Genomic DNA, 22103 nt, shown 5'->3' with positions numbered 1-22103 from the left:
GACTGTGAAGAAAGCTGAGCACTGAAGAATTGATGCTTTTGAACTGTGGTGTTCGAGAAGACTCTTTAGAGTCCCTTGGACTGCAAGAAGATCCAACCAGTCCATCCTAAAGGAGATCAGCCCTGGGTGTTCTTTGGAAGAAATGATACTAAAGCTGAAACTCCAGTACTTTGGCCACCTCATGCGAAGAGTTGACTCATTGGAAAAGACCCTGATGCTGGGAGGGATTGGGGGCAGGAGGAGAAGGGGACGACAGAGGATGAGATGGCTGGATGGCATCACTCACTCGATGGACGTGAGTTTGAGTGAAATCTGGGAGATAGTGATGGACAGGGAGGCCTGGTGTGCTGCGATTTATGGGGTCGCAAAGAGTCGGACACGACTGAGTGACTAAACTGAAGACTGAATGAGCAGTCCCAAGGGTTTTTTCTTAGAATTTTAAATTGAGAAATTAAAAAAAATACTTTAAAAACAATAATCATTTCATGTTCACAAAATAACATTTTTTATGAAAATAGCTATTTTGAAAATTTTAAAAATCAGTGACCAGTGAGAAGAGCAGCAGTGTTTTGTGTTTTGGCAAATACCTGGACTATCTGGCTTAACCGAAGGCAGCTGGCTTCCACAGGTGTGTCTCCATTCAACCTGTTGCAATATTGTTCTTTCAGGGAAAAAAGAGGACCTCACAGCCCTCCAGGGACCCTCTGACCACACTTTGAAAATCTCTGCTCGGTTCTGGTGTATAGAGTAAGTGTTCAGTCAGTGAAACCTATTATTATTATTAGAAAATGTGTCTTCTACAGAGAAGAAATAGAGCTACATGTGACAGAGTAGGAATAATACCGAGTTGAAGAAAAGGCTCTTGGCTATCAGACTATGGGAATGTAAGCAAGCCTGGTTAGTTCTCTGGCCCCCCGTTTCCTCCTGTATGAACTGGGTAGATTAGGCTTGGGTGCTGATTTTCTCCCTCATAGCTGCCTAAGCTGCAGGCCTCAGCCCCATCTCTTCTTCATACAGAGCAGTCCTGCCAGCGGTTATTTTTCTGCTTAAACTATCTTCGGAGAAAGGTCCCTATGACTAAAAATCATTGAATTCCATGCACTGGTGCTCTCTGGGTCTCCTCTCCACTCTTTCTGCTCCTATGAAATGTATGTGGACAAGTCCTCAGCACCTCCCGTGTGGGTGAGCTCCTCAGGTGCAGATTCTGGTTCATGCTGGGGGGCTGCCGCACAGAACTGAGACCACCTCGTGACTGAGTCATGGAGCCCTGCGACTTCAGGCAGAGACAGGTGTGGGCACTTTCACGCTGCTTGACCACATCTCGCCTGAATCAATTCATTACTAATTCTTTACATTTTGCAAAAACAAAAATTAACATGCAACACCCTAGTCTAGGTAAAGCTATTTAGCATAGCAGGTATTCTGCCCATAGTGAGCAGAACCCAAAGAGGGACCGGAACCATGACGACTGCCCCTAGACCCCTCAGCTTACCCAGCACTGAATCTGGGTGCAGCATCTTGTCTTGAATGAAAATAGGAAACCTTCCACAGTCAATTCCTCTGTGATCTTTTTTTTCCATTTTTTGCTTCCTAAAAAAGATGCATAAGATTCCATTAACATTTAGTACACTGCTAATAGAGATAGTGAAGGAATTGGTAAAAGTGAAATGTGAAATTTCTTAGGTCAGAGCCAGTAACGATGGAGGATGTATGTCATTCTCAACACAGCCAACCCTCAACCCTCTGCCTGCCTGTTTGAGAGCTTTCCTGATGAGAAAGTGCACCCAGCACAATCTGGCCTGGTGAGAACATGTATGTGTGTGTATATTAGACGCTCAGTCGTGCCTGGCTCTTTGCAACCCCATGGACTATAGCCTGCCAGGCTCCTCTGTTCATGGAATTCTCCAGGCAAGAATACTGGAATGGGTAGCCATTCCCTTCTCTAGGGGATCTTCCCGACCCAGGTCTCTCTCATTGGAAGTGGATTCTTTACTGTCTGAGCCACCAGGGAAGCCCAAGAACATGGATACCAAACATTAAATCTGTTTCATTTTCCTGAGGATAATATCTAGTCATCATATACACATACACAATCAGAAATATGAAATACAGAATTATAAAACTTAGAGTTTTCTTCATATTCATGCTTCAAATTCAGTTCTTATCAGGGGAAGAAGCTATGCTACCTGTTGGTACCAGATCACATGATTGTATCCAAAAGTACAAGCTGAGCGATCCAAAAAGTCCTGGATTTTGTTCTGTGTCTCTGGTGACTCAGTGATAAAGAATCCGCCTGACAACGCAGGAGACTCAGGTTCAATCCCTGGGTCAGGAAGATCCTGTGGAGAAGGAAATGGCAACCCACTCCAATATTCTTGCCTAGGAAATTCTGTGGATAGAGGAGCCTGGTGGGCTACAGTCCATGGGGTCACATAGAGTTGAACATGATTTAGTGACTAAATGACAAATATGGGGCTAAAGGCTATGAGACCATTGTTGTTCAGTCACTTGGTTGTGTCCAACTCTTTGTGACCCCATGGCCTGCAGCATGCCAGCACGTCAGGTTTCCCAGTCTTTCACCATCTCCTGGAGCTTGCTCAAACTCATGTCCATTGAGTCAGTGATGCCATCCAATCATCTCATCCTCTGTCATCCCCTTCTCCTCCTGCCCTCAATCTTTCCCAGCATCAGGGTCTTTTCCAGTGAGTCAGCTCTTCCTATCAGGTGGCCAAAGTATTGGAGCTTCAGCTTCAGAATCAGTCCTTCCAATGAATATTCAGGATTGATTTCCTTTGGGACTGACTGGTTTGATCTCTTTGCAGTCCAAGGGACTCTCAAGAATCTTCTCCAACACCACAGTTCAAAAGCATTAATTCTTCGGTGCTCAACCTTCTTTATGGTCCAGCTCTCACATCCGTACATGACTACTAGATAAACCACAGCTTTGACAAGATAGATCTTTGTTGGCAAAGTAATGTCTCTGCTTTTTTAATATGTGGTCTAGGTTGGTCATAGCTTTTCTTCCAAGGAGCAAGCATCTTTTAATTTCATGGCTGCGGTCACCGTCCGCAGTGATTTTAGAGTCTGTCACTGTTTTCATTGTTTGCCCATCTATTTGCCATGAAGTGATGGGACCAGATGCCATGATCTTAGTTTTTTGAATGTTGAGTTTTAAGCCAGCTTTTTCACTCTCCTCTTTCACCTTCATCAAGAGGCTCTTTAATTCCTCCTCACTTTCTGCCATAAGGGTGGTGTCATCTGCATATCTGAGGTTATTGATATTTCTCCCTGCAATCTTGATTCCAGCTTGTGCTTCATCTAGCCTGGCATTTCTCATGATGTACTCTGCATAGAAGTTAAATAAGCAGGGTGACAATATACAGCCTTGATGTATTCGTTTCCCAGTTTGGAACCAGTCCGTTGTTCCAGGTCCAACAGTTCTAACTGTTGCTTCTTGACCTGCATACAGATTTCTCAGGAGGCAGGTAAGGCAGGTTTGGTATTTCCATCTCTTTAAGAATTTTCTAGTTTGTTGTGATCCACATAGTCAAAGGTTTTAGCGTAGTCAGTGAAGCAGATATTTTTCTGGAATTCTCTTGCTTTTTCTATGATCCAGCGAAAGTTGGCAATTTGATCTCTGGTTCCTCTGCCTTTTCTATATCTAGCTGTACATCTGGAAGGTCTCAGTACACATACTGTTGAAACATAGCTTGAAGGATTTTAAGCATTACCTTGTTAGCATTTGAAATGAGTGCAATAGTATGGTTGTTTGAGCATTCTTTGGCATTGCCTTTCTTTGGGATTGGAAGGAAAACTGACCTTTTCCAGTCCTGTGGCCATGGCCAAGTTTTCCAAATTTGCTGGCATATTGAGTGCAGCACTTTCACAGCATCATCTTTTAGGATTTGAAATAGCTCAGCTGGAATTCCATCACCTCCAGTAGCTTTGTTCATAGTGATGCTTTGTTTGTAGAGACCATGTGGTGTTCATTTTACCGATGCTAAGCCACCACATCAGAAAGATGTGCTATGGTAGTCATACTGGGACACTTCCCCCAGCCATCTGTAGCGTCAGTCTCCCTCCTTCACAGAAACTCTAACTCCTTGAAAGGGATTTTAGTTGATAAAAATTCTTAAGAAAGTTCTAGCTCAGCCCCTACGATACTGTAATAAGCCCCTAGGGAACATTGCTCATTCCTAGTGTGGAGGGCACCGTGCCCAAGATATCCTGGACATAGCCAGTGAGTCAGGAATGAGACTGATTCCCGGAAATGGGGTTTGAGCCTCAGGCCTTGCTTGCAAATGCAGGCTCATCCAACTGTGCCTGGGCCTGCTGCCGGTGGACTCCAACCCTGCTTGGAGTCTGTGAGGCTAGGGGCTGAGAAGCCAGGCACTTTCCTGCTTCTTGGAAAAACATGCTCTCCTCCTGAGTCACATATTTTCTCACACCTTATTTTCTGCCTCCACCCTCCTCCTCTGGGGCATGTGAACATCTGCTCTCCAAAGTGGAAAACTTGGATTGCACTCAAGTGAGCTCAGTCTAATACACGACTTTCTTTTTCCGCCTCTTTGAAACTTCTTTGTGCACTAAAATCTTCTTGCCAAACAGCTGAGGGAAGCTCTACTTGAGAAGACAGTTTTTCAGCAAGACAAAGTTTTTCAGCAATCCAAAATCTCTTAAATCCAAAATTCTGCATCAGACATAAAGGGATAAACATTTTACATGTAGCATAATTGTTATTTATCTGCATGTATATAAATATCCTTCAAACAGTATGTGCATCAGTAGGCTAAATAGATAATACATTCCATCTGAGAGAACTCTAATCTTCTAAAAGAGTAAAGAGTCTATACAGTCTTCTGTTCAATTAATTCCTCAAGGATGATGTAGTTTACCAAGATTTCAAATGATAAACCATGCCTATTGCCAGCAATAGATTTACTGTTAGATCTGATTTTACACTTGGCTGTGTTTTACCTTCTAACTTGTTTGTTATAAAAGAGAAAATGTAGTCTGGAACATTGGTCCCTGTATTGGTACTTAAGTGGTTCTGTGAGGTCTAGACTATAAATTTGGTAGAGAAATATCTAGTACCTTGAATGCTTAATCAGAATGTTTTTAAAATGTCAGACTATTTTTTATTATACTTGTTTTTATTACTGTTGTTTAGTTGCTAAGTCATGTCTGACTCTTTGGAGAAGGCAATGGCACCCCACTCCAGTATTCTTGCCTGGGAAATTCCATGGCTAGGAGCCTGGTAGGCTGCAGTCCATGTGATCGAGAAGAGTTGGACATGACTGAGCGACTTCACTTTCACTTTTCACTTTAATGCATTGGAGAAGGAAATGGCAACCCAGTCCAGTGTTCTTGCCTGGAGAATCCCAGGGACAGAGGAGCCTGGTGGGCTGCCATCTATGGGGTTGCACAGAGTCGGACACGACTGAACCGACTTAGCAGCAGTAGCAGCAGTCCGACTCTTTGTGACCCCATGGACTCTAGTCCACCAGCCTCCTCTGTCCATGGGATTTCCCAAGCAAGTATACTGGAGTGAGTTGCCGCTTCCTCCTCCAGGGGATTTTCCCAACCCAGGAATCAAACCTGCATCTCCTGCATTGGCAGGTGGATTCTTTACCACTGAGCCACCAGGGAAGCCCTTTATTATATTTACTAAAAAAAAAAAGAAAAAAAACACCTCAAAACCTAGATTTTAATTCAATAAATAAAAATAGTGAGCCTGGGTTGACTGAGGGAGTTGGCATTATTCAAGGCCCTTCTATCCCTGAGAGTCAAAGCTGATGGTTTATTAGACCGATGGTCCACACCAGATGACACATGGAGATTTTTTAGGGGGTGGAAACTCAATAGAACCCTGATGACAATTACCTATTCCCACGCTGGAATGCTTTCTAACAGGAAACTGCAGTCTTTCAGACCTTGTCACCTGCCTTTATTAGCGTACATTACACACACGTAATTGTGGTAACTAAACTGCCCCTCCCTCCTTGACTTTCAACCTTTCTAAGGTCAATTAGTCAAGGTTTGGCCTCAGTCCACTGTACCTCGGAAGCTTGGAGGAGGCACATCTGGCTGATTGATAGAAGCTTCAAATAAATGATTCTGAATCCATGGGGACTAACAGTTGACCTAAGAGTGTTTCAAACCCATAAAGGGTCTCTCCCTAGGGTTTCACATCTACACTTTGTTACCCAGTTTACAGCTTGTCACCTGGATGATTTCTTGCTGAGGGATAGGGGAGAAGTAAACCCTGAGATGTGGAATTAGGCTTATTTCTGGTGGGACTGGGGGACAGAGGTGAGACCCAATAGGGAAGATTTTTCAGTCATTGTGAGGGGAGAGTAGTGAGGGTGGGAGCTAGTATACAGTGGTGTATAATAATCTCCCAGGTGGGCAAGGTTCAAAGGGAGCCTTCAGGCCAAACCACCCTCCATGTGCTGTAGTTGTGATTCTTAACCAAGGGGCCTATCAGAGTCAGGGGAAATTTAAAAGAAATATTCCCACAAGGGCTCCACCCCCGGGAGGCTAATACAGTAGGTGGGGTTGAGGCATATACATTATTTTCAAGTCCCCTGGTAAGGTTGAGGGCCTCCCAAATGATGAAGTGGTAAAGAATCCGCCTGCCAATGCAAGAGATGAGGGGTCCATCCCTGGATCGGGAGGAATCTCTGGAGAAGGAAATGGCTACCCACTCCAGTATTCTTGACTGGAGAATCCCATGGACAGAAGAGCCTGGAGGGCTACAGTCCATGGGGTCACAAAGAATCGGCCACGACTGATGCATCTGAGCGTGCACGGTAAGGTTGAAGCTCTCCCCAGTTGAGGGCCACGGCTAAAGGGATTTGTCAGTTGAGAGAGAGGGCGGCCACTGTGTCCAACCCTGAGGTCTGTGATTCTGTAACTTAGCTCGTGGCTGCTGGTCGTTCAGTGGGTTGATGCCCATCCTCGCTGGAGTTATTATCCCAGAACAGGCTCCCACCCACCCTGGGAATTTAGTAGCCCGGAACCCTCACCACTGAAGTACGCGGAGGCAGAAGGCACAGCTTGCACTGGTTGTCTCTGCACGGTCCTGCCTCCCCGAGGCGGTGCTGGGCTCCTCCTGCACCACAAAACACACACAGATGTGGATGCGACCGAGGATTTGACTCACCCCTCAGGGGCTTGGGCACAGCCCAGCACGCGTTCGGACCCCTCCAGACTCACCATCGCAGGACGCCTCGGCTCTTCTTTCTGGCTTGAGCGAGAGTTGGGGGAGGAGGGGGCGGGGTTTCTGTGCTGTAATAGCCTAGGGCTTACAGAAAGGAAGATTCCACCCTGCCTTGACTTCCTTCCTTCTCCAGACGTTTAAAAGTCTAGTTTACAGATGACAGAACACTCCCCCAACACACACCCCGTCTTTTTCTCTTTCCTTTGGTTTCGAATTACCCCAAACTCCACTAGAGGATGAAGAGACGACGATGGTTTTTAAATCCTTCACTGATTTAAATCTGATCACTGTTCAGCAGTCTAAAAGCCTTTCCAAAGCACTGTATTCAACTGCGAATTAAAACAAGGTTTAGAGACTGTCTAGAGGCCTAAATTATTGTTTATATTGTTTATATTACAAACAATGGTGAGAAAGAAGCATCATTGTACAAATTTAATGTTTTGTACAGTGTACAAAACATTTCCATATTTTGAATTACTTCCTTAGGAAGTGTCTGGGTCAAAGGTTGTGAACGTGTTTGTGTGATGATACACGTGGCCTGATTGCTTTCCACCAAAGCTGCATGAACTGCATGCTGCCAACATGGGCAGCTTGCTTGGCCACACCTTCCTCTGCATCAGGAATTATCTCTTGAAAATGTTCTGGTTCATTTAAAAAGTAGGGGTGGCTCCTTGTGTTATGAACATTTCATCTGTTGTTAAAGGAAATAAGTGTTTCCCTATATGTTTATTTATTGGTCGTATTCCCTACTTGTGACTTTTAGTTATTTTTTTATCCATCAATTTTTTGGAGGGTTTCAGTGTTTTCTTATTGGCAAAAATGTGTTGATCGTTCCTTGTGCCAGGTGCCTCTCATATCGTCTCCTTTATCCCTTCCCACCATCCTGGCAGGTTGTCCTCATTTTAGTGATGAATAATCTGCGACTCAGAGAGTTTAAGCTGCTTGTCAGGGTCACACAGAGTGAGTGACCTAGCCAGCATCTGAGCCCTTCCCATATACTTGTGTCGTTAACCACACATCTATGGCTCTTTCGTACCTGTGTCAGAGCACTTTGTATGATAAAGATCTCAATAGTGAGCACTGATTGCTCTTAGTGTTTTCTAGGTTGTCCACCTTTCTTAAAAATATTGACTGTGGTTTTGCGAACATTAATTGAAATGTTGATACTGTCAAAGAGGTGGTAGAAATGGCCAAGAAACATACAAAAATGGGTAAATTTTACAAACAGTCAAAGAAATACAGATAAGCACAATATCAGTTTTCACTTATCACTTTAGTGAAGGTTGAAAAAAAACAGATGCCCTGGTTTGGCTCAGGCTGAAGACACTTTCATTCCCAGGCACTGCCGTGGCCACCACTTTGCTAAAGTCTAGTTTATCAAATTTTCGCTATGTACCTTTTGAACCATCATCTGCAATCCTAGATTTTTCTCCAAAGGAACTAATCAACTCTGGCCAAATGTTTCCATGTTAAATGATTTTACTGAAGCAGTGTTTATCCTATCAAAGAACCAGAAACAATTGAATGTCCATCAATAAGAGATTGGTTTAATAAGTCAGGGTCTACCCATACAATGAAATACAAAGCAGTGCTTAAAAATGCAGCTGTAGGTTTACTCAATAACAGTTGAGAGGCCCCCAATATAATGTTAAATGAAAAAAGTATATTATAAAACAATACATGTATGACCCCACTTTTGCAAAAAGCATGTGTATCAGAGAAAAAAGACCAGTTTTTCTCCCAGAGAAATGTTCCTTTTTATACTTTTCTCTGTTTTCTGATTTTTTTTTTTTTTTGCTATGAACCTGTATAGTTATAATTTAAAAAATAATGAGGCTTTTTTTTTTAACTTCACTCTCCCTCTGTGTTTTCTTTTATCACTCATAGGCCTACAGGGGATACCCCTGCACTTCAGATTTCCCTGGTAACTCAGATGGTAAAGAGTCTGCCTGCAGTGCAGGAGACCTGGATTCGATCCTGAGTTGGTAAGATCCCCGGAGGACAGCATGACAACCCACTCCAGTATTCTTGCCTGGAGAATCCGTGGGTAGAGGAGCCTGGTGGGCTACAGTCGATGGAGTCTCAAAGAGTCGGACACAACTGAGAGACTAACACTTTCACTTTCACTATATTAGAAGAATGTAGAGGGGTGCCCTCTACCCGAGTTGGGAGACTTGGGATCCAGTATCCCCCGTCATTTGTGCTGGACAAGTCTCTTCACCTTTGTAAGCTTTCAACTTTTTTCTTCAAGAAGTCTTTGCAAGCAGCAAAGTTCTGAACCAGCAGAATTATTATTGTCTACAGCTTATTATAAATTTGTCATTATTATTTTAGGCCCAGGGGTTTTTAATCCCAGTATTTCCAATTCCTTTATAATGGAATTATCTCAAAATGTGGTCCCCAAACCAACAGCATTGGCATCAGTTGGGAGCTTGTTAGAAATGCAGAACTGTAGGCTCACCCCAGACCTGTTGAATCAAAGCCAGAATGCAGTAAGACCTGCAGGTGAGTCCTCGACACCCTGCAGTTGGAGACAAGCCCTGATCTAGAACAACTGCCTCAGGAAGCTTTCTCCTGCGTGCTCAGAGAGTGGGGAGGGTTAGCCATGTGGGCAGCTCTCACCAGCACTAACATCCAGGACACCCATTAGAAGGAGAGCTAGGTGATCTTAATTATGCTAATTTCAGAGTCACAGGCAGCCATACTGGGTGGGTAAAAGTGCCAAGGCAATGAGCTGAACGGAGCCAGGACGGGGCTCCTAGATGCTACCCTGAAGCAGAAGACAACCTCACGGCCATTTACTCTGGTTAGTCTGTTTTGTTTTGTTGTTGTTGTTTTTTTTTTAAAAAGCAGTTTGAATTTTAGAGTCAGTTCTTGAGCCCCACTTTGGGGGATTATTCGGCTTTTGTTTAGTCTGGTGAAGTCACTGAGAATTTAATTTCAGTACTCCGGGGATGGTGGGAAGGAGTAGCCTGAAGTAGAGTGTGGTGGGGACGTCAAGCGACCACTTGCCTTTTTCTCACCCTCCCTCCCCCAGACGCCTTTGTGCAGAGGGTTCCCCCCAACCCAGGCAGCCAGGCTCCCGTGGAACCCACTGTCCACTTCTCCCTCTTGAACCCTCAGGAGGAGCCTGTCGCTGCATTCTTTGCTAGGGCTGTGGGGCCAGCTCCTCAGAAAAGGGGGCCTCCTGTCCCCTCTGGGAGCCCTGCAGAACGGCTGGAGTGGTCCTTGAGTAACTGGGGAGCCGCAAGAGGATTTGCCCTTAGGGCTGCAGTCCCATAGGAATGGACTCAAATCAGTTCTGTGTCCTTAAGGCATTGCATTCTCCTGCCTCGAGTCTCTTTCCCCAGACTCCTCACCTAGCTGCCTCCTCCTCATCCCCCAGTACTCAATTCACATCTCACCTCTGACCCTAACCTCCCCCAGTGAGTTACTTTTGGTCAAATCCCATCATGACCAAGGTAGCTACCCCCAGGTAATATAGTTAGTATGAGCCAGGTCCTGTCTTAAGTATATATATTAACTCACTTAAATATCCTCATTACATCATTAAAAGTTCCAAGAAGCTGCCAGGTGAAGCCAATGCTGCTAGTCTTGGGACCAACTTTGAGATATTTCATTATAAACACACTAGAAATACTGGGATTAAAAACCCCTGGATCTAAAATGATAATGACAAAATTATAGCAAACATAATAGTTATCCTGGTTCACACCTTTACAGTTTGCAAAGTCTTTTTGCTGAAGAGGAGTTGGAAGCTTAGATAGGTATTATTAGCCTCACTTTACACAGGAAGAAACAGGCTCAGAGAGGTTACATAACTTTCTTAAGGTCACAAAGCTGATCAGTGACAGAGCCTGGATTTGAACCCAGACAGTCTGACTTCAGAGTCATAAAAATGCATTATTACTGGCACCTGCATAACACTTTTAACATTCTGTAGTTCCCCGTTAATTTTATCTGTTCATTGCATGTGTCCCTCACAGAAATGTAAGCACCTTGACAGTAGGTGATTTGTCTGTCTTATTTATATTGTATCCCTAATACTTAGAAAAGTGCCTAACATTTAGCAATAAATATTTGCTGAATGAATAGGTAATACTAGCAGTAGACTCTCTTTTCAGGGCTATTTATCACAAAGTTATAGAGTCCTCATCATCTTGCAACAGTTGCTGTAAACTTGGGACCCATTAAGAGCAAACCCATACCTCATGGAGTGCTGACCAGGAGGCTGGGCTGCCTCACTAGGCTCGTTCACACCATGCTGAAGCTAACTGGCTCAGGACGAGAGAGAGAACCAGCTGTGAACCTTTGAGATCATTTGTTAAAACCACCCTGGCTCAGAGTTTACTATACTGAGTATGCACTCCATATTGGGCATTCACTTAAATGTTTGGGCTGCAAAGATGGGTACAAAGGTGCAAGACAAATGAGACACAGTTGTATGGGGACACAGAGGCTGGGGCAAAGAATTCTGCCTTGGGGCGGGTGGCTGTGCATCAGGGTCGGGTCATATAAATGGCCTAACTCTGAAGATGAGGCTTGAATGAATGGGATTTTGCCAGGTCGGATTTTGTAAGTGTTCTGAGGAGGCAAACCTAACTTGTTTGGAAGGGCTAACATTTGTATAATCTTCAACATCCTGTCTGGAATGCAAAAGTAGGAAGTCAAGAGATACCTGGAGTAACATGCAAATTTGGCCTTGGAGTACAAAATGAAGTAGGGCAAAGGCTAACAGAGTTTTGCCAAGAGAACGCACTGGCCACAGCAAACACCCTCTTCCAACAAGAGAAGACTCTACACGTGGACATCACCAGATGGTCAACACCAAAGTCAGATTGATTACATTCTTTACAGCTAAAGGTGGAGAAGCTCTATACAGTCAGCAAAAACAAGACCAGGAGCTGACTGTGGCTCAGATCATGAACTCTGTATTGTAAAATTCAGACTTAAATTGAAGAAAGTAGCGAAAACCACTAGACCATTCAGGTATGACCTAAATCAAATCCCTTATTATTATTTGTAAGGAATTTGACAAACAGATTCAAGGTGGAAGTGACAAACAGATTCAAGAGATTAGATCCGATAGACAGAGTGCCTGAAGAACTATGGATGGAGGTTTGTGACATTGTACAGGAGGAAGTGATCAAGACCATCCCCAAGAAAAAGAAATGCAAAATGGCAAAATGGTTGTCTGAGGAGGCCTTACAAATAGCTGTGAAAAGAAGCTAAAGGCAAAGGAAAAAAGGAAAGATACACCCATTTGAATGCAGAGTTCCAAAGAATAGCAAGGAGAGATAAGAAAGACTCTCTAAGTGATCTATGCAAAGAAACAGGAAAACAATAGAATGGGAAAGACTAGAGATCTATTTAAGGAAATTAGAGATACCAAGGGAATATTTTATGCAAAGATGGGCACAATAAAGGACAGAAATGCTATGGACTTAACAGAAGCAGAAGATATTAAGAGGTAGCAAGAATATACAGAAGAACTATACAAAAAATATCTTAATAGCTCAGATAACCACCATGGGGTGATCACTCACCTAGAACCAGTCATCCTGGAGTGTGAAGTCAAGTGGACCTTAGGAAGCGTCTCTATGAACAAAGCTACTGGAGGTGATAGAATTCCAGATGCTGCTGCTGATGCTGTGAAAGTGTTGCACTCAATATGCCAGTAAATTTGGAAAACTTGGCAGTGGCCACAGGACTGGAAAAGATCAGTTTTCATTCCAATCCCCAAAAAAGGCAATGCCAAAGAATGTTCAAACTACTGCACAAATGTGCTTATCTCACATGCTAGCAAATTAAGGCTCAAAATTCTCCAAGCCAGGCTGCAACAGTATGTGAACCGTGAACTTCCAGATGGTCAAGCTGGATTCAGAAAAAGCAGAAGAACCAGAGATCAAACTGCCAACATCTGTTGACTCATCAAAAAAGCAAGAGAGTTCCAGAAAAACATCTACTTCTGCTTTATCGACTACACCAAAGCCTTTGACTGTGTGAATCACAACAAACTGTGGCAAATTCTGAAAAAGATGGGAATACCAGACCACCTGACCTCCCTCCTGAGAATTCTGTATGCAAGTCAAGAAGCAGCAGTTAGAAATGGACATGGGACAACAGACTGGTTCCAAATCAGGAAAGGAGGATGTAAAGGCTGTATATTGTCACCCTGCTTATTTAACTTCTATGAAGAATACATCATGAGAACTGCTGGACTGGATGAAGCACAATCTGGAATCAGGATTGCCGGGAGAAATATCAATAACCTCAAATATGTAGATGAAACCACTCTATGGCAGAAAGCAAAGAAGAACTAAAGAGCCTCTTGATGAAGGTGAAAGAGGAGAGTGAAAAAGTTGTCTTAAGCTCAACATTTAGAAAACTAAGATCGTGGCATCCGGTCCCATCACTTCATGGCAAATAGATGGGGAAACATTATAGGGAGAGCCTTTCTTTTTTGGGCTCCAAAATCACTGCAGATGGTGACTGCAGTCATGAAATTAAAAGACGCTTGCTCCTTGGAAGAAAGGCCATGGCCAACCTACACAGCATATTAAAAAGCAGAGACATTACTTTGCCAAAAAAGGTCTGTCTAGTCAAAGCTATGGTTTTTCCAGTGGTCATGTGTGGATATGAGAGTTGGACTATAAAGAAACTGAGCGTCGAAGAATTGATGCTTTTGAACTGTGGTGTTGGAGAAGACTCTTGAGAGTCCCTTGGACTGCAAAGAGATCCCAACCAGTCCATCCTAAAGGAAATCATTCCTGAATATTCATTGGAAGGACTGATGTTGAAGCTGAAACTCCAGTACTTTGGCCACCTGATGTGAAGAACTGACTCATTTGAAAAAACCCCGATGCTGGAAAAAATTGAGGGCAGGAGGAGAAGGGGATGACAGAGGAGGAGATGGTTGGATGGCATCACCGACATGATGGACGTGAGTTGAGCAAACTCCCGGGGTTGGTGATGGACGGGGAAGCCCGATGTGTGTCCATGGGGTCGCAGAGTCAGACACAACTGAGTAACTGAACTGAACTGAACATACATCCTGTCCTTAACTCTGACTAAAATCTACTTAAATTTGAGTAACATCCACAGTCATTCAGATGTTTCCATTTGTTGGAATTTTAATTTGGTCTGAAATGGTCTTATATTTGAGGTTACAAAAAGAATGGAGAGACTGTGGTGATCAATTTGAATTCGTGATCTTGCATACATAGACAATCCAAAAGAGTTTAACTTGAGAGAAAGAAAACGTAGAAGTGGACTCGTGGAAAATAGTTCTTTCAGTGAGTATGCTATTATGTAGCAGGGAGAGTACAAAGCTATTAAGAAGAAAAATGATTTCTTCCAGACACACACAATCTACAAAAATGTTATTATTCATCCAGAAGAAATAGTTCTTCAGCAGTTCATCTGTTTAAGCTGCACTGTTACATCCTAAACCAATAAGAAATTTCAAAAACCAACACTTGAAATAGCTTCTAATTTTTAAAATCTGGTTCTACTTTAAATAATGATTCATAGGCCTTTGGAAAGTTAAATTTTCATGAAATGTTAAGATAGAATTCAGTGATTCCATGAATTAGGATTCTATACATACATAAAAACCATTTTTCCTGGCATGAAATTAGCTGTAGGTTGCTGTATTACCTCATTTAAGGGTGGAGAGGATGTGAATGACAAGTCATCCAGGTTGATTGGAGAATTCACGGGAAGAGAGACAGCTGAAGTACGTTTGCTTTTATAAATTTTCTCTTTAAAATCTTTAAGTAGCATCTCCAACTTGAAGATTTCACCTTCTACTTTTCTAGGTAAATATAAACAAACAGGCATCTTATGGGGTATGCAGTCCATATTGTTACTAGTAACAACAGTTCTTGAATATAGCATTGATTTACATTTTTAAGGTGGTCTGTCTTCAGACAGGAAGGATGATGGACCCTGACAGACATCCTGTTTATAGTTTCACTTCAAAGGCCTGGACTCTTCTCTTTATTTTCTTCCAGTTTTATGGAGATATAATTGACATACAGGACTGGATAAATTTAAGGTGTACAGCATAAAGATTTGACTTTCATCATGAAATAATTATCACAAGTTTAGTGAACATCCATCATCTCATATAGACATAATATTAAATAAAAAATATTTTGTGTGTGTGATGAGAACTCTTAGGACTTACTCTCAACTTCCTTATAACATATGGAACTGTTAATTATATTATGTTGTATATTTCTAATTCTTATTTTGTTATTCATTAGCTGTGTATCCTTGGGCAAATTATTTAATTTTTCTGTGTCTCAGCTATGAGATAATACCCTGCTTATGTGGATCTGATTATTTTGACATCCCTTACAGTTAGTTCTAGGAGCTATAATTCTGAGAAAATAATGATTTATATGACTTGAAAAAGAATAACATGAAAAATCTGAGTAATTTAATAAGCTTGATCCATAGGTATATGTACATATAGGTATATGTGTATATATGTATAGTTTAGGGCTTCCCTGATGGCTCAGATGGTAAAGAATCTGCCTCCAAGGCAGGAGACTCCATGTGCACATACAAATATAAGTATATATATTTTGCCCCCAAAGAATTAATTTTCCCCAAATTCATTAAAATTATACAATTTTATCTATTACCCCCCCAAAAAAAGTATCAATAAATTCCAAAACTTTAAAAATTATATCACAGCTGTCTCACTCACTAAGATCAAAAACAATGCAAAGGTGTTCCTTCTTACCACTCCTATTCAACACTGTACTGGAAGTGCGACCTAACGCAATAAGACAAGGAAAGGAAATAAAGAGTACACATTGGAAAGGAAGAAATAAAATTGTCCATAGATGACATGATAGGGTAGAAAATTCAAGAGAAGCAACCAAAAAACTTTGAAACTAGTAAGCAATTATAGTGAAGTTGCAGGGTGTAAGGTTAATATATGAAAGTCAATCACTTTCCTAAATATCTTTGCTGAACAAGTGGAATTTGAAATTAAAAACATAGTATCATTTGCATTTAGATCCAAAAAATTAAATGTGGATTGGCCAGAAAGTTCATTTGGATTTTTCATATTATTGTACAGAAAAACCTGAAGGAACTTTTTGTCCAACTCAAAACTTAGGTATGCTATGCTAAGTCACTTCAGTCGTTTCCGACTCTGTGCGACCCCATAAACTTAGGTATAAATCTAACAAAATGTGCACAAGATCATTATGGAGAAAACTGCAATACTCTGGGTGAAATCACAAAAGCAAATAAATGGAGAGATATTACACATCCATGGATTGAAAGAGTTAATAGTATCGAGATGTCTGTTCTTCCCAACTTGATCTTAACCAATGCTAGTAAAAAAAAAATTCTGGCAACTTCTTTTGTGGCTATTGACAAACTTATCTAAAGTTTATATGTAGAGACAAAAGACCTGGACCAGTCAACACAATACTGAAAGATAAGAACAAGTTGGAGGACTGACAGGACTCAACCACGAGACTTACTCTAAAGCTATAGAAATAAGGCAATGTAGTATTGATGAAGCGCAAGACTAACAGATCAGCGGAACAGAAAGCCCATAAACAGACCCACATATAATTAGTCAGCTGATATTTGGCAAAGGAGTAAAGTCAATAGAATTGAGCAAAGATAATCTTTTCAATAAACGGTGCTGGGACAATTGGACATTCATTACAAAAAAATCAGTCTAGATACAGACCTTATACTCTTCACAAAAATCAACTCGGAATGGATCATAGGCCAGGAATAGAAGGATCATGTTTAGGTATCGAATGAGTTGTTTTTTTTTTTTTTTTTTTTTTAATGTTCCCGAAGAGTTATCTAAAGTCTTCTTTGTTGAACTCACCCATAATCCCACTTGGATTAGGTGCCTTTGGGAGATTTTTTGTTTCTAGAAACAAACTAGATCTTTTCTAGTTTCCTCTTGTTTTTAGTCTTTTGGGATTTCCTACCTCTTTTTGAGTAGATTTTAATAATTTATATTTTCCCAGAGACTTGTCTATTTCATCCAGATTTTAAAAGGTGTTGATAGGAAGTTGTTCAATCCCAGTCAATCTAAAATTTTTCTTCTGGTATTTTTCCATTCTCATTCTTAATGTTATTTATGCTTTCCACTCAAACTTTCCATTGGCTATTTTATAGATATTTTCAAAGAAACTATTTTATTTTATTGATCAAATTATTGTAAATTGTATTTATTGCTTCTTTTTAGGAATCTCTTCCTTTTGGAAGTTTATTTTATTGTTCTTTTTCTGCTTTCCTGGTTTGAGTACTTAGTTTATTGATTTTGAACTTTACCCCCCCCCCCATATTAAATACATTTTAAAACAATATTTTCTTCAAAGTATTGTGGTTTTTTTAGCTACAATACATTGGTTTTCATATGTGCTTTTCTCATTTATTATTGACTTGTAGATTAGTGTGTGTGTGTATGGCAGAAAGTGAAGAGGAACTAAAAAGCCTCTTGATGAAAGTGAAAGAGGAGAGTGAAAAAGTTGGCCTACAGCTCAACATTCAGAAAACAAAGATCATGGCATCCGGTCCCACCACTTCATGGGAAATAGATGGGGAAACAGTGTCAGACTTTATTTTTGGGGCTCCAAAATCACTGCAGATGGTGACTGCAGCCATGAAATTAAAAGACGCTTACTCCTTGGAAGGAAAGTTATGACCAACCTAGATAGCATATTCAAAAACAGAGACATTACTTTGCCAACAAAGATCCGTCTAGTCAAGGCTATGGTTTTTCCAGTGGTCATGTATGGATGTGAGAGTTGGGCTATAAAGAAAGCTGAGTGCCAAAGGATTGATGCTTTTGAACTGTGGTTTTGGAGAAGACTCTTGAGAGTCCCTTGGACTGCAAGGAGATCCAACCAGTCCATTCTAAAGGAGATCAGCCCTGGGATTTCTTTGGAAGGAATGATGCTAAAGCTGAAAGTCCAGTACTTTGGCCACCTCATGTGAAGAGTTGACTCATTGGAAAAGATTCTGATGCTGGGAGGGATTGAGGGCAGGAGGAGAAGGGGACGACAGAGGATGAGATGGCTGGATGGCATCACTGACTCGATGGACATGAGTCTGAGTGAACTCCAGGAGTTGGTGATGGACAGGGAGGCCTGGCGTGCTGCGATTCATGGGGTTGCAAAGAGTAGGACACGACTGAGTGACTGAACTGAAGTGAACTGAACTGTAGATTAGTCCTAATATCGATTTTTATTTAATGCAATAATTATTTAGATGTGTTAATATTTTCCCAGTTAGTACTTTTTTTAGAGAAGTTTTAGTTTCTCAGCAAAAGTGAGAGGAAGATACAGAGGTTTCCCATATATTCTCTGCCTCTACACATGCAGAGCCTTCATCATTATTGACACCCACTCAAGGTGGTACATGTGCTATAACTGATGAACCTACATTGACACATCATATCACCCAAAGTCTATAGTTTTACATTGGGATTCACTCTTGGTGTTGTATATTCTATGTTTGAACAAATGTATAATATGTATCCATCTTTATGATATCATGTAGAGTGTTTTCACTGCCCCAAAAATCCTTTGTACTCCACTTATTCAAACTTCACCGATCCCTACCGCCAGCAACCACTGATATTTTTATTGTTGCCATAGTCTTGCCTTTTCCAGAATTTCACATAATTGAAAGCATGCAATATGTAGCCTTTTCAGATCAGCTTTTTTCTCAGTATTAAGCCTTTAGGTTTTCTCCATGTCTTTGCTAACTTGATAGCTCATTTTCTTTTAGCACAAATGATGTCCCATTGTCAGAACATACCATAGTTATTAGTATGGTCCATCTATTGAAGGACATCTTGGTTGCTTCCAAGTTTTGACGATTCTGAATACAGCTGCTTGAAACATTTGTGTGCATGTTTTTGGACATAAGTTTTTATCTCCTTTGTGTAAGTACCAAGGAGTGTGATTGCTAGATCATATGGTAAGAGTATGTTAGTTTTGAAAGAAACCACCAAATTGTCTTCCAAAGTGGCTACAGCGTTTTGCATTCCCACCAGCAATAAAGGAGAGTTCCTACTGGACCACATGCTCACCAGCATTTGGTGCTTTTAGCATTCCAGATTCGGGGCACTCTAACAGTGTGTGTAGTTGTATCTCATTGTTTTAATTTGCATTTCCCTGATGACATACAACATGGAACATCTTTTCATATGTGTTTTTGCCATCTTTTACATATGCGTATTTCCCTTTTCTGTATTTTCTTCAGTGAGGTATTAAGATCTTTAGCACTTTTTTATTGGGTTGTTAGTTTTCTTATTGTTGTAAGAGTTCTTTGTGTGTTTTGGATGACTATCTTTTATCAGAAGTGGCTTTTGCCAATATTTTCTCCCAGTCACTGTCTTGTCTTCTCATTCCTTTTACATAGTCTTTCACAGAGCACACCTTTTAAATTTTAATGAAGTCTAGCTTATCAATTATTTATTGTATAGGTGGTGCCTTGATGTTGTATTATCTCAAAAATAATCATCATAACAAAGGTCACCCGGGTATTCTCCTGTCTTATCTTTTAGGGGTTTTATGGTTTTGCCTCCCCCACAGGCCCCAAATCCAAGTGGGATTATATGAGAGTTCAACAAAGATGTTAAGTAATGCTTCTGGAACACAAAAAGAAAAGGGAAAATATCCCAACTCACTCTATAGATAAACATTAGGGTATTTATTAATATATTTCATTATATTAATAAATTAAAGGAGATTAAGTAGATTTCTAGATCCCATGGGTTAAACTTCTTCCTAAATTAAAAAAAAAAATCTCACTTTAGTAATCCAGGAATAGAAGGAAACTTTCTTGATAAAGCTTATCTACTTGAACCTACAGCAATCCTCATACCCAGTAACATTTGGAAGAAATCCCAGTACCATTAGGAATATGAGAAGAATGATTGCTTTCACTAGTATTGTGATTATTCCGTACTGTTTTGGAAAAAATAGCAAATGAAGTAAAGAAATGTGATATAGAAAAGTTGGAGAGAAGTAAAGATATATAAATATTTAAGGAGAAAAAGGAAGATGAGGGGACCTATCATTTGCAGATGCTACGATTGTCATACCTAAAAACTAAGACAATCAACTGAAAATCAGTGAAATATTAAGAGCAGAATTGCATCAGGTAGCCCCACATAAGTTAAATTTACAATTTTCTTTATTTCCTGTATATGAATTACAGAAAACATCCATTAACAACACAGAGAAAAGTCTAAAATAGCTAAGAACAAATTTAACAAAACGTGTATAAAATCTACATGAAAAAAACTTGCTGGAGATGTTTTCATGGGAATAGGATGAGAATACTCATTGCAAAGATTTTAACTTTTCCTGAACTAATCTATAAATTCAGTGAAATCCTAAACAAAATTCAAATGGCATTTTATTAAAGAAAATTGGTTCTTAAAAGTATATTTCTCAATAAAAGTGACTATCAATGAAAAAATAAATTTGAGCTAATTAGGAAGTTAATTAGTAAGAAGAATGAATAAGAATACCTAAAGAAAGTTTAAAAAAGGAGAAACATCAAAAAATATACTTAACCTATAGTAATTTAGAACTATGTGGTTAATGCAGAAATAGAAACATAGATCAGTGGGGAGAATAAAACCAATCCCAAAATTGGGCTTCCCAGGTGGTGCTAGTGGTAAAGAAAAAAACCCACCTGCCAATGCAGGAGACATAAGAGACGTGGGATAGATCCCTGGGTTGGGAAGATCCCCTGAAGGAGGGCATGCCAACCCACTCCAGTATTCTTGCCTGGAGAATCCCATGGACAGAGGGGCCTGGTGGGCTACAGTCCATAGAGTCACAAAGAGTCAGACAATACCGAAATGACTGAACACACTGCATGTGGATGTGTATTAATACACATGGGGGTTTTGTATATGATTAAAGTGGCTTTACACTGGTAAGAAAAGGCTGCCCTGTTCAGTGAGTATTGGGACAAAGATCTAAGCATGGAAAGCCAGACTGATAAATAAAATATAGGAAAATATGCTCTAGTCTGGCAGGAAGAAGAAAATTCAGCAGGCAGCAAGGGACACTAAAGATTTAAAGGAAGTGAAATGATGGAAGAAACTCTCAAGGTAGCAGGAAGAGATGGGCTCAAGGATCAAGACTGTAGAGGTTGGAAGGTGAATGAAGAAAGAGGAGGTGACAACATGCAGATCCAGAGGTAGAGAAAAGACATTTTTTGAAGGAATTTGTGATCTTTTCTGTAAAATAGAAGACAAGAGTATATGCAGATAGTATCAGAGACAAAGAATTGATGGAGATAGAACTTCATTTCTTGACTCCTTGCTTTCTGGTCCTAGTGTGTGAAAGAATCAAATACCTATCAGACTACATTCTGACAAACAAGATGGATGAAATCCAAGTATTTTTGAATGTTAACTTTCAAAGGCAGCAATAAGAAGGTGTTAAGTTGGCTTAAAGCTCAACATTCAGAAAACTAAGATCATGGCATCCAGTCCCATCACTTCATGGCAAATAGATGGGGAAATAGTGGAAACAGTGGCTGACTTTATTTTGGGGGGCTCCAAAATTACTGCAGATGGTGACTGCAGCCATGAAATTAAAGATGCTTACTCCTTGGAAGGAAAGTTATGCCCAACCTAGACAAAATAATAAAAGCAGAGAAATTACTTTGCCAACAAAGGTCTGTCTAGTCCAGTTCAGTCACTCAGTCATGTCCGACTCTTTGTGACCCCATGAACCACAGCACGCCAGGCCTCCCTGTCCATCACCAACTCCTGGAGTCCACTCAAACCCATGTCCATCGAGTCAGTGATGCCATCCAACCATCTCATCCTCTGTCATCCCCTTCTCCTCCTGCCCTC

At 40.9% G+C, this 22103-nt stretch overlaps 1 protein-coding gene across 8 annotated transcripts in view; it reads right to left on the bottom strand.

The window, feature by feature from the left end:
* Positions 1 to 22103, bottom strand: part of AKNAD1 (AKNA domain containing 1) — a 52649-nt gene that overhangs the window by 7227 nt on the left and 23319 nt on the right. For all 8 annotated transcript variants that reach the window (XM_061410974.1, XM_061410979.1, XM_061410977.1 and 5 more), the window contains exons 7-9: positions 14882 to 15038; positions 7029 to 7114; positions 1493 to 1590 (exon numbers count right to left, since the gene is read on the bottom strand). In XM_061410974.1, coding sequence (XP_061266958.1) covers positions 1493 to 1590; positions 7029 to 7114; positions 14882 to 15038 — 341 coding nt within the window. The remainder of the gene's footprint in view (positions 1 to 1492; positions 1591 to 7028; positions 7115 to 14881; positions 15039 to 22103) is intronic.

The sequence above is a fragment of the Bos javanicus genome, chromosome 3 (assembly GCF_032452875.1).
Source record: "Bos javanicus breed banteng chromosome 3, ARS-OSU_banteng_1.0, whole genome shotgun sequence".
Lineage (NCBI taxonomy): Eukaryota > Metazoa > Chordata > Mammalia > Artiodactyla > Bovidae > Bos > Bos javanicus.
This window is presented reverse-complemented; position numbering and strand designations above follow the sequence as displayed.